General features: G+C 42.2%; 1 protein-coding gene across 12 annotated transcripts in view; it reads right to left on the reverse strand.

Annotated features, from left to right (window-relative positions):
- The window catches only part of GNG2 (G protein subunit gamma 2), a 192,726-nt gene that overhangs the window by 122,241 nt on the left and 54,713 nt on the right, over nucleotides 1-15,772 (reverse strand). For 4 of the 12 annotated variants that reach the window (XM_086321522.1, XM_086321521.1, XM_086321518.1 and 1 more), the window contains exon 2: nucleotides 14,862-15,033. Coding sequence is in view for 2 of the 12 variants with exons in the window: in XM_086321518.1 (XP_086177644.1) it covers nucleotides 14,862-15,033 (172 nt within the window). In the remaining 10 variants the exon portion in view is untranslated. Of the gene's footprint in view, nucleotides 1-5,305; nucleotides 6,012-14,861; nucleotides 15,034-15,772 lie in introns of those variants that run through there. The other 8 variants (XM_086321525.1, XM_086321519.1, XM_086321524.1 and 5 more) reach the window with 3 other exon arrangements.

Here is a 15,772-nt window from a genome sequence, read left to right on the forward strand (position 1 = left end):
CCACCAGGCTCCGCCATCCCTGGGATTCTCCAGGAAGAACACTGGAGTGGGTTGCCATTTCCTTCTCCAATGCACAAAAGTGAAAAGTGAAAGCAAAGTCGCTCAGTCATGTCCGACCCTCAGCAACCCCATCCATGGCTCCTCTGTCCATGGGATTTTCCAGGCAAGAGTACTGGAGTGGGGTGCCATTGCCTTCTCCGTAATACATACATTCTGTGAAAAACAAAAAGTGACCTGCAATGAAAAAAGGAAATAGGGGGTTGGATTTCATTGTTTTCATTGAAAATGCAGAGTGGAGTAAAAAAGTGAAATAAAAAAGAAAAGGATTTCCCAAAAACAGCAAAGTCCTTGCTGGTGTTGCAAGGACTCTGAAGTGAAGCCATCACCTTGGTTCCCAAACCCTCTCCTTCAGTTCTATTGCCAGGTGACTGGGGCAGAGGATCATGGGAAAGTATGACCCTGACAACCAGGCTGACAAGGGGACAAATGTAAGGCCAAAGAAACGGGGAGGAAGGGTCAACTACCCAGTGTTTCTAAATCTTTCGAACATTAAGAGCTGACCGTTTAAACATATTTACCAAGAGATAAAAGGGCTGATTTTGTTTTGTATCTTCACTTCTAAGAAACATGTTGCCACTAGAGTTTGAGAACTGAGCTCTCTCTTTTTTAAAGTTTAATGAAGTCCTCTGGAGATTCTGAACACTGTATGAACATCGACTCCCATTAAACATAACTCGTTTTCTTTAACATAAGAGTTTTAGGGAACCACGTATATTTCTAATGCTCTTACTTGAAAATCTGAATCCCAGTTCCACAGTGACATCTTTACATGTGAACAAATTTGAACACAGAAACATAGCATATAAAATGTAAACATTACCTTCTTCTTTTTAAACAAAATAATATGGTCTTCCAAACAATTTTTAAAGTGACAAAGTAGAATGACTTTCTCTAAATCTTTTCTCTACGAAGGAGGAAAGTAAAATGGAAACTGAATTGAGAAATGAGGTATTAATCAACTGTGCAGTTCCAGAAAGGTAAATTCTGGATCTATTTCATAATCCATCATCGAGGGGGTGATACAGGATAGGTTTGTTCCCAGGTAGTTTTTAGCTCTACCATTCATTCCATGATGTCCTAGCCTAGACTAGGACAAACACTTAACCCAGTGCTGTAATTCCTCTCTCCTATCTGGGTCTAGTAAAGCCAGTCATAGGTCTTCCCAGTAACTGTAGAATCAACAGATTTGCAAACTTTAAAAAGTTGGGGGCCATTAGCCAACCTCTTAGTACATCCACAGAGTGTATTACAAAAAATTAACATACACATTAACATACAATCTTTCAGGAGCTCTTCAAACCATTCAAGGTCAACATCTTTAACCACACCATCTCAGGTATCATTGCTGTTCACCAGAGTCCTCCCTAATCATTCCGCTCAGATGTCCTCAGACCCATCCATACCCTGCCTCTCTGGTTTTGGAATACAGAGTGAAATCTGTGGTGGAGAATGAAACACAGGGTTCTTTATTTTAAGATGTGAAATTTGGATTAGAATCACATTTTGTTAGTAGAAACTTCTCTCAGAATCTGTTGTCGTTTAACTACTATAGCCTCTTTCCAAGATTAACCCTATTAGAAAAAGTTCGAGAAAAATTTAGTACTGTAGTTGAACTTGCTACCTGTTGGGCATTTTTTTCTCCTGAAGCTAATGTGTAGAAACTAGAAGGACACTGAAGTGACAGGTCCCTCCTGCCTCTTTTGTGGCAGCCTGGCCAGCAGATCACTGGTCTACAATAAGGGTTTGAATTTCACTATCTGGTTCTTGATGTTACCAATTATCAGGATCTATGCAGATCTTCTTTCTCCCTTCCAGTTTAAAAGTTACTTTTGAGAGAAGTATTTCACTTGGGCAGGGGTAATATTGGTGCATGCAAGAGATTAAACATAAAATATTTAAGTCATGATCTTCCTAACACACCATGTTAAGGGATGCCACCATTTAAATACAACTTGAAAACAACCCAATTAAAAAAAAAAATGGGTAAAGGACTTGAACAGACATTTCTCTAAAGAAGACAACAAATCGCCAATATACACATGAAAAGACATTCAACATCACTAATCCTCAGGGAAATGCAAATTGGGACCCTGATGTACTGCAATGGAAATATGTTGTATCTGTTATATTGTGGTGCCTGCTTAGTCATGTCCGTCTCTTTGTGACGCCATGCCAGGCTCCTCTGTCCATGGAATTCTCCAGGCAAGAATACCGGAGTGAGTTGCAATTTTCTCCTCCAGGGGATCTTCCTGACCCAGGAATTGAACCCTCCTCTTCTGTGTCTCCTGCATTGGCAGGCGATTTCTTTACCGCTGGTGTCACCATAGTTGCTATGGAAAACAGTATAGTCATTCTTCAAAAATTAAACACAGTTACCATATAATACAGCATTTAACCCTTCTGGGTTAACCCAGAAAGAAGTGAAAGCAGGGACTCACACAGATGTTTGTACACCCATGATCATAGCAGGATTAGTCACAAAAGCAAAAACAAGGAAGTAACCACAATGTCCATCAGCAGATTAATGGATTAGAAAATATAATATATACATAAAATGGAATATTATTCAGCCTAAACAAGGCAAAAAATTACAACATAGGTCACAACATGGATGAACCTGTAAGACGTTTTGGTAAATGAATTAAGCCATCACAAAAGGACAAATACCATACGGTTCCACTTATATGAGGTACTTAGAGTAGTCAGATTCATGAACAGAAGGCAGAATAGTGGTTGCTAGGGCGAGGAGGGAATGGGAAATTACTATTTAATGCAACAGATTTTCAGTTTGAGAAGATGAAAAAGCTCTGGAGATGAATGGTGGTGATGGTTACAACAATGTCAACATACTTAATGCCACAGAATGGCATACTTAAAAATGGTTAAAATGGGAAATTTTATGTTCTATATATATATTTAACTGCAATTAAAAAAATGTCTCCTGGAATCTTTGAGATGGTGGCAAAGATTAAGAATAGACTAACTTTTCCTGAGGCAGGAGAAAAAAGGACCTGAGTACCTACTATGTACCTAACCGGCACTCTCAAATCATACACAAAAGCAAAAAACAAATAAAACCATAACACGACAAACAACGATGAAAAAAATACCTTGATTATTAACCCTTCTTTACTGTGAAGAAAGCAAGGTTCATAAATTAACGTACAAGGTCAAGGAGCAAGAACTAGTGGTAGTATTCAAAAGCAGATTTGCCTGCCTCTCGAAGCCTGTGTTCTTTTCACTCCACCATGCTGTTTTCTGCTCCCACAGTTGTCTTTGAAGAGGCTTTGTGCTTTGACTATAGAGCTTTTATACTTAAAAGTTGAGCCTGCCTTCTGAAGTATGCTAAAAAAGTCAGTCAACCAAATGCATTCACTAGGAGCCCACCACGAGGCCCAGGACTGGCCAGGAAATAATGGAGTCGTGTTTCCACTCTGCCATTAGCCATATGGCAGGGGAAAAAAACCACACACACAATTAAAATTTCAGTGTCGGCTGACTCTAAACACTCTGAACAAAAGCAGTATGTCTTTTTATATTCTGTATGGCCAGAAGTAGTGGAAATAGTCCCATTTTACAGGCTAGGAGTTGCTTCATCTTTTTCCTAAACCTTCTACCATCATAGTTACTGATCTGCTGTTACTCATTCATGTTGTGCTTCAAGCTGGAATTTAACAACTAAGGAAATGTTTTGGGCTATGCAAAAATAGGTATCTCTTGTTCAATGTCTTTTTAAAAGAGAGCAGGGGGTTTCTGGACTCCCCTGTGCCTATGACCCAAGGTTTCATTTTCTCACTCTTTTATGGAACACAGAGAGAAGTAAGGCAGATTGTCTCCACATCCCCACACAAAGCAGGGTGTTGGCATTACCTAGTGAATCCAGACTGTAGATGAGTAAGTACCAGAGGATGAGTCCCATTTTCATTCATATAGCCCAGACTCCCAACTTTCCATTTCATGACAGGCAGCTTGAGCATATAGCTCCAGTTAGGGGCATTCTGGATCCAAGATCCACCCAAGACTCTTCTTTGGGTAGATGATCTTTACATATTTTACTCTAGGAGACATACAGGAACTGGAGCCATGGAATACGTGGCATGACTTGTTTTGCCCACAGGTTTGATTAAATTCAACAGATCTGTCAGAGGAGCTCCATGGTTCAACACCAGTAATACTTTGCCTGTTAGTCATCATAAATAAGCTCAGAAAATTAGACATTTTATTCCTTAAGGACCCAAAAATTCTTATTTCTGAAATGTGCTGTTACCCCACATATTTTGAGAAGCCAAATCAATTTCATAAAGATGACATTAAAAGAAACTTCACAATTGAGAATAATGATAAAAAAGGAAACATATATACTCTCCATGGCATATTTAGTATTTAAAACCCACATTTAAAACATTTATGAGTGTCTAAATATGACCTTTTTATTATTTTTACTCCACTATAAGCAGTTCTTTCTTTCCTTTGAAAATGTATCTCCTTTCATTCTAAAAATGCAAGACAAAACGTTTTTATCAATGATCATTTATTGCTTAACCGTACTACTTATTGGAGACAAAGGTTAATTTTAAAAATCAGGCTATGTTGGGATATTAAACTCTTCCTCCTACATACTCTGTGAAAAGAATCTCACAATTTCATTTCTAATCCGTTAGACCTATTTACTGCACTTGTATGTATCATTCACAAATATGAATAAGCCAGGGCCACAGACTCTCAGTAAGAAGACCCATTGCTCAAGAATATCAAAGAATAAAAATCACATTCTGATTTCACTATTTTGTCCATGCACAGCATATGCAGGTAAGGAAACAACTCCAGCAACACTTTAACATGTTGTCCCTCACTGAGGCTAATATGTACCTTGACCTAGAGCTGAGTAAAATCTATATAAACATAAAATCCATATATACACTCCTATCTGATTCTAGACAAGTTAAACTCGCCCCACTCCTTTGAGAAAGGATGCAACTTTAGGATAAGACCCACTGGCAACTGATAGCTGTTTCTAAGGTTATCCTGAGAGCAGCTGCAGAGACACCGTTTTTTAAATGGTAAATACTGCCCCTCACATACGCAATTCCAGCCTTTGTTGGCAAATTCTGAGTACAAAAGGATTTACCCTCCCCAAACAAACAAACAACACAGAAAGCCAAATCACAATCCTTATGCTGCAAGAAAGGCCACTCCAGTGGTCTGTGTAAGAAAGATAATGCAATTGACATTTTATACCACTTACACCCCTGAAACAGGACTGCGACGCTCAGATGGTCAGCCCACAGCTTCACAGCCCCCATTGATTTCGCCTGGGCTCTGCTTTTCTTACAAAAGAACTCTGCAAACAGCTTCTTAATATTTAGCATGTTTTCCTGATGAGTCACGGAAGCTAAGCACTAATGAGGATTATTTTTTCAAACCAAGGTGTCACAAATTTGGTCCTTCTCAAAAGTCCTCCTAACAGAACCCATCCTGATCATTTCCTCCAATCCCCGAACAATGTGCCTTTCTTCCCTTCGAAATCTGCCCTTAAAACCGCTGGCGGTGGTCATTTTTCCCACTTAACAAGGAGCAACACGAAAAGCGTTTCCTTTACCTTGGCTCCCGAGGCTGGTCCGAGGAGAGTGGCTTTCCTCCGCCCTCCGCGCCGCTGAGTGCAGGCGAGCTCCGGCGCAGCCCGCCCAGCCCAGCCCCGCAGTAGTAGGAGCTGCCCACTGAGCGGCAGCCGTTGTGTGTATGTGTAGCAGCAGCGCCTGCAGCCCAGGGACTAGTCCCCACCCAGCTTTGTCTTCAATCATCGGTCTTTATACAGGAAGCAGCGCATCTCCCACTTCCTCCTCTAGCTTACTGTGAGCTGCTTACTTCTTTCCCTCTCCTTCCATTTCAGGGCACACTGGAGCCCTTTCCCAGTCTCTGGGAGATGTGACTAGAATCCTCTCTCCCCTTTTGTTCCAGGTCCCTTTGGTCCTGTCTGTTCCTTCCTCCCCCTCATTCCCTCATGCTTTCAGCCCCCTTCTGCACACACAGTCTGCTTTCTTAGCTTGAACTTGGTTTGTTGCTGCTGCTGCTGCTGTTGTTTTGAGGGGTCCGCAGCCCCTGACCACATTCTGCCGCTGAGATCCAGTGCCAGCCTCCATGGCTTATCCTGATTTACTGGGGTCCCTACCAAGCCAGCGAGCTGGGAGCTTGCAGCTTCTTGCTGAAATACTTCTCTCTGTGGCCAACATTCCTCATGCTTCATTTCTCCAAGGCCCCACTACGTTGAGCTTTGGCTTAACCCATGTGCTCAGAAAAGAATGGCCCTGATATGTATTTTTGTGGGGCATAGGAGATAAGCCAAGTCCTGAAATGCTACCTGTGACCTGGTAGTGGAGATGTATTCCCCGAAAGATTCTCAGTAGTCAGAAGGAACGAGGTGGGGCTGAATGCTGGATCTTCTCACTCCAGAAACAGAGCCCTCTGCCCTACACTAGCAGGACTAAAAGGACCCTCACCATTCTCTCGGCCTTTCTCTTCACTTTAGGAGGTGGTGGAGTGTTAGCAATAATGGGAGAGACTGCAGGCAGTCTGCGCACCAGTATTTGAGTCCAAGCTGTCATTACTGGCTATGAACTTGGGCAAATTATTTAACCTCTATGTGCCTCAATTTCCTCATCTGCAAAAATAGAGGTGATTAAAGTCACACCCCACGGCACTAGTGGTAAAGAATCCACCTGCAGATGCAGGAGACTCAAGAGATGCAAGTTCAATCCCTGGGTCAGGAAGATCCCCTGGAGGAGGGCATGGCAACCCACTCCAGTGTTCTTGCCTGGAGAATCCCATGAAGAGAGGAGCCTATCAGGCTACAGTCCATAGGGTTACAAAAAGTTGGGCATGACCGAAACAACAGAGCGCAGAGTCATACCCCATAGCAGAAATTTGAGGATTAAATGAAATGATGCACAACATAATAATAGTATTTTCCTAAAACATAAGATATGTTTGACATATAGGAGCTCTTTTTATTTTTTAGAGGACACAAGCTCAGAGATGGTGAGTAACTTTAGCAGTCAGCAGCCAAACCAGGACCCCACTTGGTTTCCTGATTCCCCATGGTTAGTATATTCACCACTAAACCTCATTGCTCTTGGGGCTCTGAATTTACTCATCTTGTGAGTCATTATTCCTCATTATGAACACAAGGTGCTTTGGAGAAACTACAAATTATATACATGTTGAGGGTAGGGGTGGGGGGAATCCTTCTAGTGTCCAGGCAACATTGTTAAGAAACCTCTTCTCGAGAATCAGTGCTTGGAAAGCTAATCTTCCTGGGCAACAGTAAATTCTCAACTCTACATTTTAACCCAGCCTTGCCTCACCCCTCTAGCAAGTAAACTAACAAGGAACACTGGAAAACTAGGGCTGATGCAGGATAACTCTATCATCAGGGAAGTCACCAGGTGAGCCTTCCTATCCCACCTAAAGGACCACAGCACATTAGCCTGGAAGATATAGAATTCAATTTCTATCAAGTGCTCCGAGACAGTCCCTGAGATACACTTTGTTTGGGTTTGATATTCCATGAATAAGAGTTTGCTTATTTCTTCTACCTAGAAATCCTTTTTCAAAAAGGGCCCAGAAATCAACTCATTAACATCAGAAAATTATGAATCGATGGTTTCAAGATTTTAAATGGGAAACTACTTTTGAACCACCAATAACCAGAACTGTAGCAGGAGAGGATTGCATTAAATTCCCACAGCCTCCTATAGCCCAATGATCAGACATGGGCTACCTCCAAGTCAGGAATCCTGGTGCCAAAGGTTACTGGAAGCTTTTAAATGAAAATTTAAATATATATGATATCAAGTCTAAGAAAAATGAGAAGCACAAGTAAGAATGGTTGGAGAGATTATTGAAACAAATCTTTGGTCAATTTTAAACTAGCAGCGGATGCTGGCATGAACTCTGGGTTCAAACAGGTCTCTTTTTCTTAGTGTTGTTTAAATCATCTCTGCCACCCTTCTCACTTCCTCTCTCTTAACCATGAGAGTGGCTGGTCCTCATCTTTATGTCTTCAGAGGGAAATCTCTTTCAAACACTAAAGCCTCTAGGAATTTGGTCTGCTGCCTTCTCATCAGTTCTTCCATCTCTGGCCCCAAGAGAGTGGGTTAACCTGCCCATTGCTAAAAGTAGTAACCAATCTCTCTTCAAAGCTAAAAACTAGATTTTAAGATCCTTTTCTTTCTGTCATTAATCTCATTGCTTTCAACTGATTCGAATAGCTTCTTTTTTTGGAAAGAAAGAAAAATGGAGTATAGATGGGTCAAGAGAGAAGATTAACCTAGTTCAGAGCTCTTAACACAATCAAGGGAAATATGCACACTGAGTCTGCAAGGTGTCCATTTCTTAGGAGATACAATTACATCTCACCAACAAAGGTCCGTCTAGTCAAGGCTATGGTTTTTCCAGTGGTCGTGTATGGATGTGAGAGTTGGACTGTGAAGAGAGCTGAGCGCTGAAGAATTAATGCTTTTGAACTGTGGTATTGGAGAAGAGAGTCCCTTGGACTGCACGGAGATCCAACCAATCCATTCTAAAGGAGATCAGCCCTGGGTGTTCTTTGCAAGGAATGATGTTAAAGCTGAAACTCCAGTACTTTGGCCACCTCACGCGAAGAGTTGACTCATTGGAAAAGACTCTGATGCTGGGAGGGATTGGGGGCAGGAGGAAGAGGGGACGACAGAGGATGAGATGGCTGGATGGCATCACCGACTCGATGGATGTGAGTTTGAGTGAGCTCCGGGAGATGGTGATGGACAGGGAGGCCTGGTGTGCTGCAATTCATGGGGTTGCAAACAGTCGGACACGACTGAGCGACTGGACTGAACTGAACTGATGACATGTTCACACCATCAGTAAATGAACATGAGTCTATACATAAGACAGAAGCCTCTAAAAATGCTTCAACAGTCATCAGTGGCTCTGTTTGTAGGCATGGATACCTTGTACTTTTTACATTTACTTGGCACAGAAGGTGGTAAGGAGGCCATGATTTTGGCCTGATATCTCTACTGTGTTATCGAGCATTCTAGCTGGATGCTCCTTGGAGTTCTTTAATATCAGCATTTCCCAAATTATATACATTGCCTCATCCAAAGCTTGTTCCTCTTTCTATATTCTCTATTTCATGCCATGAGGACTACAAACCAGTTGCCCTCAGCAGGAATATAAGAATAATACCAGAACCATCTGTCTTTTCGACCCTAAGTCTGGTTTAAAGTTCCTCATCCTTCATGCTGCTAAGTCGCTTCAGTCGTGTCCGACTCTGTGCGACCCAATGGACAGCAGCCCACCAGGCTTCTCTGTCCCTGGGATTCTCCAGGCAAGAACACTGGAGTGGGTTGCCATTTCCTTCTCCAGTACATGAAAGTGAAAAGTGAAAGTGAAGTCACTCAGTCGTGTCCGACTCTTTGCGACCCCATGGACTGTAGCCTACCAGGCTCCTCTGTCCATGGGATCTTCCAGGCAAGAGTACTGGAGTGTGGTGCCATTGCCTCTCCTCATCCTTCATACCCACCATGAAACTAGCTCTTCAGCCAAACTCCTCCTGTCTATTACCCTGGCCAATAATGCTTTGGTTGTCCCTAGATGACTGCAAAGCTTTCTGTTTTGTCCCCATACCTCCAGTCTCTCTTCTAAGCCATGCTCACTAGAAATACATCTCTAAAATGAAGAGGTGAGCAAGTCACAGCCCTGCTATAATTTTTCAGAATCTCTCTTTCTCATTGCTTGCAGGATACAAGTCTTAATTCTTTTGCATGGCACAGTAGGCCTTTTATAATGGCACCCACCTCCACCCCAACCTTATTAGCTAACCAGTTACAATCTGATCCACATTCATGGCTTCTCCTGGGGTCATGCTCATCTCTCCTCCACATCTTAGCACATGCTCTTCCTTTCACCAGAAGCCCTTATTCTCTCCTCCATTTTGTCTGCTGGTGACTCCCACTTACCCCTGTAAACTCAGCTTCTCACAGAAACCTCCCTTTACCATGCAAGCAGGGCTGTCTTCCTTGCCTCTCGAGAGCACAGGGCCTAGCCTCTGTTTCCATAGCAGCACTAACTGCGGTGTTTTAATGAGTTGTTAAAATGTCCACCTCACTCATCAGTATTAGCCCTAAAGGCTAGGGCCATGGTCCATTCATTTTTACTTGTCACATGCTGCTGCTGCTGCTGCTGCTGAGTCGCTTTAGTCATGTCCGACTCTGTGCGACCCCATAGACGGCAGTCCACCAGGCTCTGCCGTCCCTAGGATTCTCCAGGCAAGAACACTGGAGTGGGTTGCCATTTCCTTCTCAATGCATGAAAGTGGAAAGTGAAAAGTGAAAGGGAAGACGCTCAGTCATATCCAACTCTTAGCAACCCCATGGATGGCAGCCTACCAGGCTCCTCCATCCATGGGATTTTCCCGGCAAGAGTACTGGAGTGGGGTGCCATTGCCATTTACTTGTCACACAGCAGGTACTTAACAGATGCTTGTGTAGTGAAAGAACATCATTGGCAGAGATTCCAAAAGTGCTCTTGTTTTCTTTTGGGTGCATGGGGGAGAGGGGAAAAGGAAGTTTCTGATTTGAGAAGTTGGTCATGGGGTAAGAAGCAAGAACCCTCTATTGTTTGTTTGTTTGTTTGTTTTCCCCAAATTGTCTGCAGAAAGCCAGGGTACATACATATATTCTGAATATTTGTTCTCTATGTAACCCTGAAGAATCTGGGGTAACTCCTGGTTTCATTTCTGCACTGAATTGTTTATAAAGAAGCACAGTCTGGCAATGAAAATGTAATTTAGAAAATAAATTTTAAAAAGAAGCAGAAAAAAAAAAAAAAAAGGAAAGAAAGCTATTCTTTACTCGCATTTCTGGATAAACTTAAAAGAGACTAATTTATAAGCCAGAAACCCTTGTCACATTCCGTCCTGCATTTTCTGGCTTTTGCCAACTCACAGCTGTCCCAGAGCCCCTCGCTCTCCAAACTCTCCCTCTAATCTCATTAAATACTGTTCCTCCCTCTGTCCTCTCCTTTCGCCTTGCCCAAATATTTCTTTACTATTCTGCTTGACTTGCCTCCTCTGGCTAAGCCCTCTCTGCTTTTCCGTCCATGTCTCAGTCTGGGCCTCTCTCTCTCCCCTTCCTTATTCTATTGTTTTAGGAAGGAACCAGAAACTCCCAATACTGCAGCTCCTGGAGGGCATGTGTGGGCTGAGCTGGGGAGGGAAAAGCAAAACGGGAATAAGAAGGTCAATTTGTATGTTAACAAATCCTGTCCACTTATATGCACCAACGGTACACTTAATGGCTTAATTGTGGTGCTGAATAATAATCAAGAATAAATAAATGAATCATTCAGCTGTTATCTTATCATAGAAAATCCAGAATTCCAGGCATTACTTGGATTAACTGAAAGAACAGACGTCTAAGGACTTTTTTTTTAAAAAAGGCATAATCAGGATCTGATCTGTGTGTCACATGGTCATTCCTTCCCCCGAGACATCTGAGCCTACCCCCAGCTGTTAGGAGCCAAGGAGACGAATCATATTTGGTTCGTAGAGAGTCAGGGGTCAGGATGGGTAGAACTAATGTTTCTTGAGAGAGTGGCTGATCCTCACAAATGGGACATGTCGGTCTCTCCAGTGAATCCCAGCCCAGAAGTTAACAGGACAAGGGGTTTGCTGAGGGATGGCCACCTCTTCTTCCTCCAGAGAAGCATGAGCTCTCCTTTCCCTTTGCACTGGGCAGGGCTAAATGCTCCCCGATTTTCCCCTTAAGTTGCCTGACATGTCACCATGACTGAACCCATTTGGGCTGTTAACTCAAGTGTCTATATGTTTGTACTACATACAGCCCTGGGGAGGTTGACAGGGATCCATGAGTTCAAGAAATGAAAAGATTGAGAGCAAGAGGAGAACGGGGCGACAGAGAATGAGATGGCTGGATGGCATCACTGACTTGGTAGACATGAGTTTGAGCAAACTCCAGGAGATAGTGAAGGACAGGGAAGCCTGGCGTGCTGTAGTTCAAGGGGTCACAAAGAATCGGACACGACTGAAGGACAGAACAATAGCAACAACAAATACAAGTGTTGATGGGGAGGGAAGGCCAGAGGGTATGGCTCAGAGGCCAAAGATAGGTGGGAGCTGAGGGGGACTGGAGGAGGGCTAATTGTGAAGCAGGAGGTCTTGTTGAAGAAGACACTGGCTGTGAAGGGACAATGGCAGGAAGCAGGCAAGAGATGGGGAAGGAGTCAGAGCTGGAAGCAGGCAAGAAAGAGCCATAGAGCCATAGAGGCCTGGCTGTGGATCCAAACAGCTGTGCATAGGGAGTGCTTGGCCAGCGTAAGTAGGGAGAAAGGCCAGATACTCCCTGAGTGGATGTTGCCTGCTTCGTGTCTTCCCAGAAGCAGAAAATGTTTCAAACCCTCCACCAGCGGAAAGTAGAGCTGGGCTGTCCATCAGGGTGATGAAAGAGTTTAAACCAAATGCATTCTTACCATAAAAACAAAAGCATGATTCTGCAAAATACAACTCATCCCCTCTAAAAAGTCTCTGAAGAAACATACAGAAAAGCAGAAACAGCAGGAAACAAGCAACAAGATCAAGAGGAAGGAGTCAGCAATCAAGTATGGCAGAGGTTAGAGAACACGGTACACAAACAAAGCCTGGGAAAAACAAGCCTTTGAAAAGGTCAGAATTAAAGGATACGAACCAGTGAGATTAATATCACACAAGTAAATCATTTTGAAGTATCTTGAAAGAAAAGCTATATGATAATAACTCCAGTAATTTACAGACAAGGCAGAAGGGCAAGATTTGATTCTTCTCTGCCAAATGCGTTGTCAGACAGGATGATCTATTTGGATGGTAAATAAGTTGGCAAAAGGCTGGACAATAAAAGATGTTTAAGGACCTTCTCTCATTGTGTTTTAGGTGATTTCCCTACTGCAAAGAACATTCACAGGTTTGCTTATGACCTTGGTCTCCCAGCTCTAGTTTTCTTCTAAGTCTTAAGTTGCTCACCTTGGATTTTCCTGTGATAGAATTTCAGAAACAGAACCATAGGAGGCGAGGAGAGCATTGAGATGTTGAGTGCTGGGTGGTGAATCTGTCTCTACTCTTAAGTCCACTGGAGGCTAACTAGACTGAGTGCTTCCTGAGGGCAGGGCTGTGTCTCTGCTCTCTGTAAACTGTGTGTGCTCAGGACAGGTTGGCTAACTTTAAGTGAATCGAAACCATTAGGGCCTGTGGAAGAAAGTTATGAGTACTACTGACTACTTTTAAGATGTAAGAGCATACATTTTACAAAATTCTAAGAAAATGAACAAACAAACCACCAAGGCTGCGTAAAATATGACCCAAAATGTCCTTGGGAATCAGAAATTGAGAACAGGATGTGGCAAGGAGGAAAATGTGCCATTGATATTGAAACAGCAAAGACCCTGAAGTTACCAACCAAACAAGAATCTTAAATCAGGAAGCAGTATCTGTTATTTACTAAGATGATAATGAAGTCTCAGTATATGCAAAAAGCTCTTATGAAGGTTCGTCAGTTGATGGCTCTTTTTACAATTTGTAAACTTGGAAGGTGCATTTTCAGTAATGTAAAGAATTTGCTATAACTTCCAATGAAATGTTACAAAAATGATTTGTTACTTCTGTAAGAAGTTATTCAACATTCTTTAAATATTACTTGTATGATTACACAGGTAATTTTAGCAGAAAAGAATTGCATGGTGTATAGTAAATTTGAAAATCTCAAATGACTGACTTGGCAAACGTAGTCCATAAATAAGATTTCTTAGCAAATTACTACGTTTACTCGTACAGTTTTCTAAAAGGAAATGGCTGTTAGTTGTTACCCTGCTCCTCCACAAATCCCCTATTGCTTATCCTGGTTATAGCTCTTATCACACTGTACTGTCCTTGTGTGTTCCCCTTCTTCTATCCTCCACCATGTATGGAGTTCTAGAACACACAGGTCATGTCCTACTCATTCTGTGTCTCTAATAAGTCCTCAGAACATAGCCATACAGGTGCACAGTAAGTATTTGTTGCATTTATGGGTAAAATCAAAAGCATTTCAAGTGAGGTACAGAGATTAATTTTAGGAGGGGGAATATAAGCTGAACATCTGTAGTTTTATTTAAAAGTTTTTTAAAAAATTACATCCTGGGACTTCCCTGGCAGTCCAGTGGTTAAGAATCTGCACTTCTACCTCAAGGGGCCCACGTTTGATCCCTGGCCAGGGAACTAAGATCCCACATGTCTCGGCACAGCCCGCCCACCCCCCCCCGACCCCTGCCAAAAAAATCCTATAGCATCATGTTAGGAAGCAAGTTTATCATTATTTATACATTGCTATTAATACTTTTGTTTTCAAGTGGAAAGACTGGGTTACTTGCTCAAGACCAGTGGTTGTCATTGATTCCTTCCCAGCACAAAATACTGAAATTGATTCAGACCACAGCCAAGCCATCTGTTTGCTATTAAACATTTACAGACATCCCCCCTAACCTTCCACCATTAAATTTTTGCATCTAGAAAGTAGAGTTATATTATCTGAAAACTGACAGCATAAATATGACTAAAAAAAAAAAAAATCCCACCAATACCTTATAAACACACTCGGTACTCTGATATAAGCACGGAAAACTACATAACCTGAACTTTTACTTAAGGATTACATACATCAATGGTTTTACATCTGATCAAAATGGCAACAATAACCTCAACTAATATAGTCAAGAAGGAAAAAAGTTATACTTGCCCATAGATGGACTATACAGTCCATGGAATTCTCCAGGCCAGAATACTGTAGTAAGTAGCTGTTTCCTTCTCCAGCAGATCTTCCCAACCCAGGAATTGAACCAGGATCTCCTGCATTGAAGGCAGATTCTTTACCAACTGAGCTACCAGGGAAGCTCTCAGCTGAGGAGACACTATTAGAGAAAAATGAGATTTCAAGGAAGAAATTAGTGTCCAGAATGAGTGGATTTTCAAGACAAACTCCCATTTTATTCTGGAATAATAATCTAAGGAAATTCTTCAAAGTCCCACCATTTACAACACTCATTGATGCGAAAATAAAAATACCTTTCTACCACTAAATTTCTAACTGTTTGCTTATCTTGAGGGCACCTGATACACAGTGAGAGCTCACTAAAAAAGTCTTTGTTAAATGAATGAATGGATTTTACAAGAATTACTCATTATTTATATTATAATATATGTAAATGATGAGGTTTATGAAATAGCAGCTCACTCTTAACTAACTGAGTTGGCAGCCAGGATTAGGTTTAGTATTAACAAGAGATGAAAGCTGCCAATTCTGGTAAAGTAAAGTAAATGTCGCTCAGTCCGTGTCCGACTCTTTGTGACCCCATGGACTGTAGCCTACCAGGTTCCTCCATCCATGGGATTTTCCAGGCAAGAATATTGGAGTGGGTTACCATTTCCTTCTCCAGGAGATCTTCCCAACCCAGGGATCGAACCCAGGTCTCCTGCGTTGTAGGCAGATGCTTTACCATCTGAGCCACCAGGGAAGTCAGCCAATTCTGGTACGGATGGTGAAACAAAGTTTACTGAATTATGAGTGAATGCTCCTGTGTAGATGTGTGGAATGATACGTGTGCACACGTGGCATCAAATCATGTCTTTTTACCACTTTGACTACAACTC

Source organism: Bos grunniens, chromosome 10 (assembly GCF_055505025.1).
Source record: "Bos grunniens cultivar Pamir isolate PY7600 chromosome 10, Bosgru_T2T1.0, whole genome shotgun sequence".
NCBI lineage: Eukaryota > Metazoa > Chordata > Mammalia > Artiodactyla > Bovidae > Bos > Bos grunniens.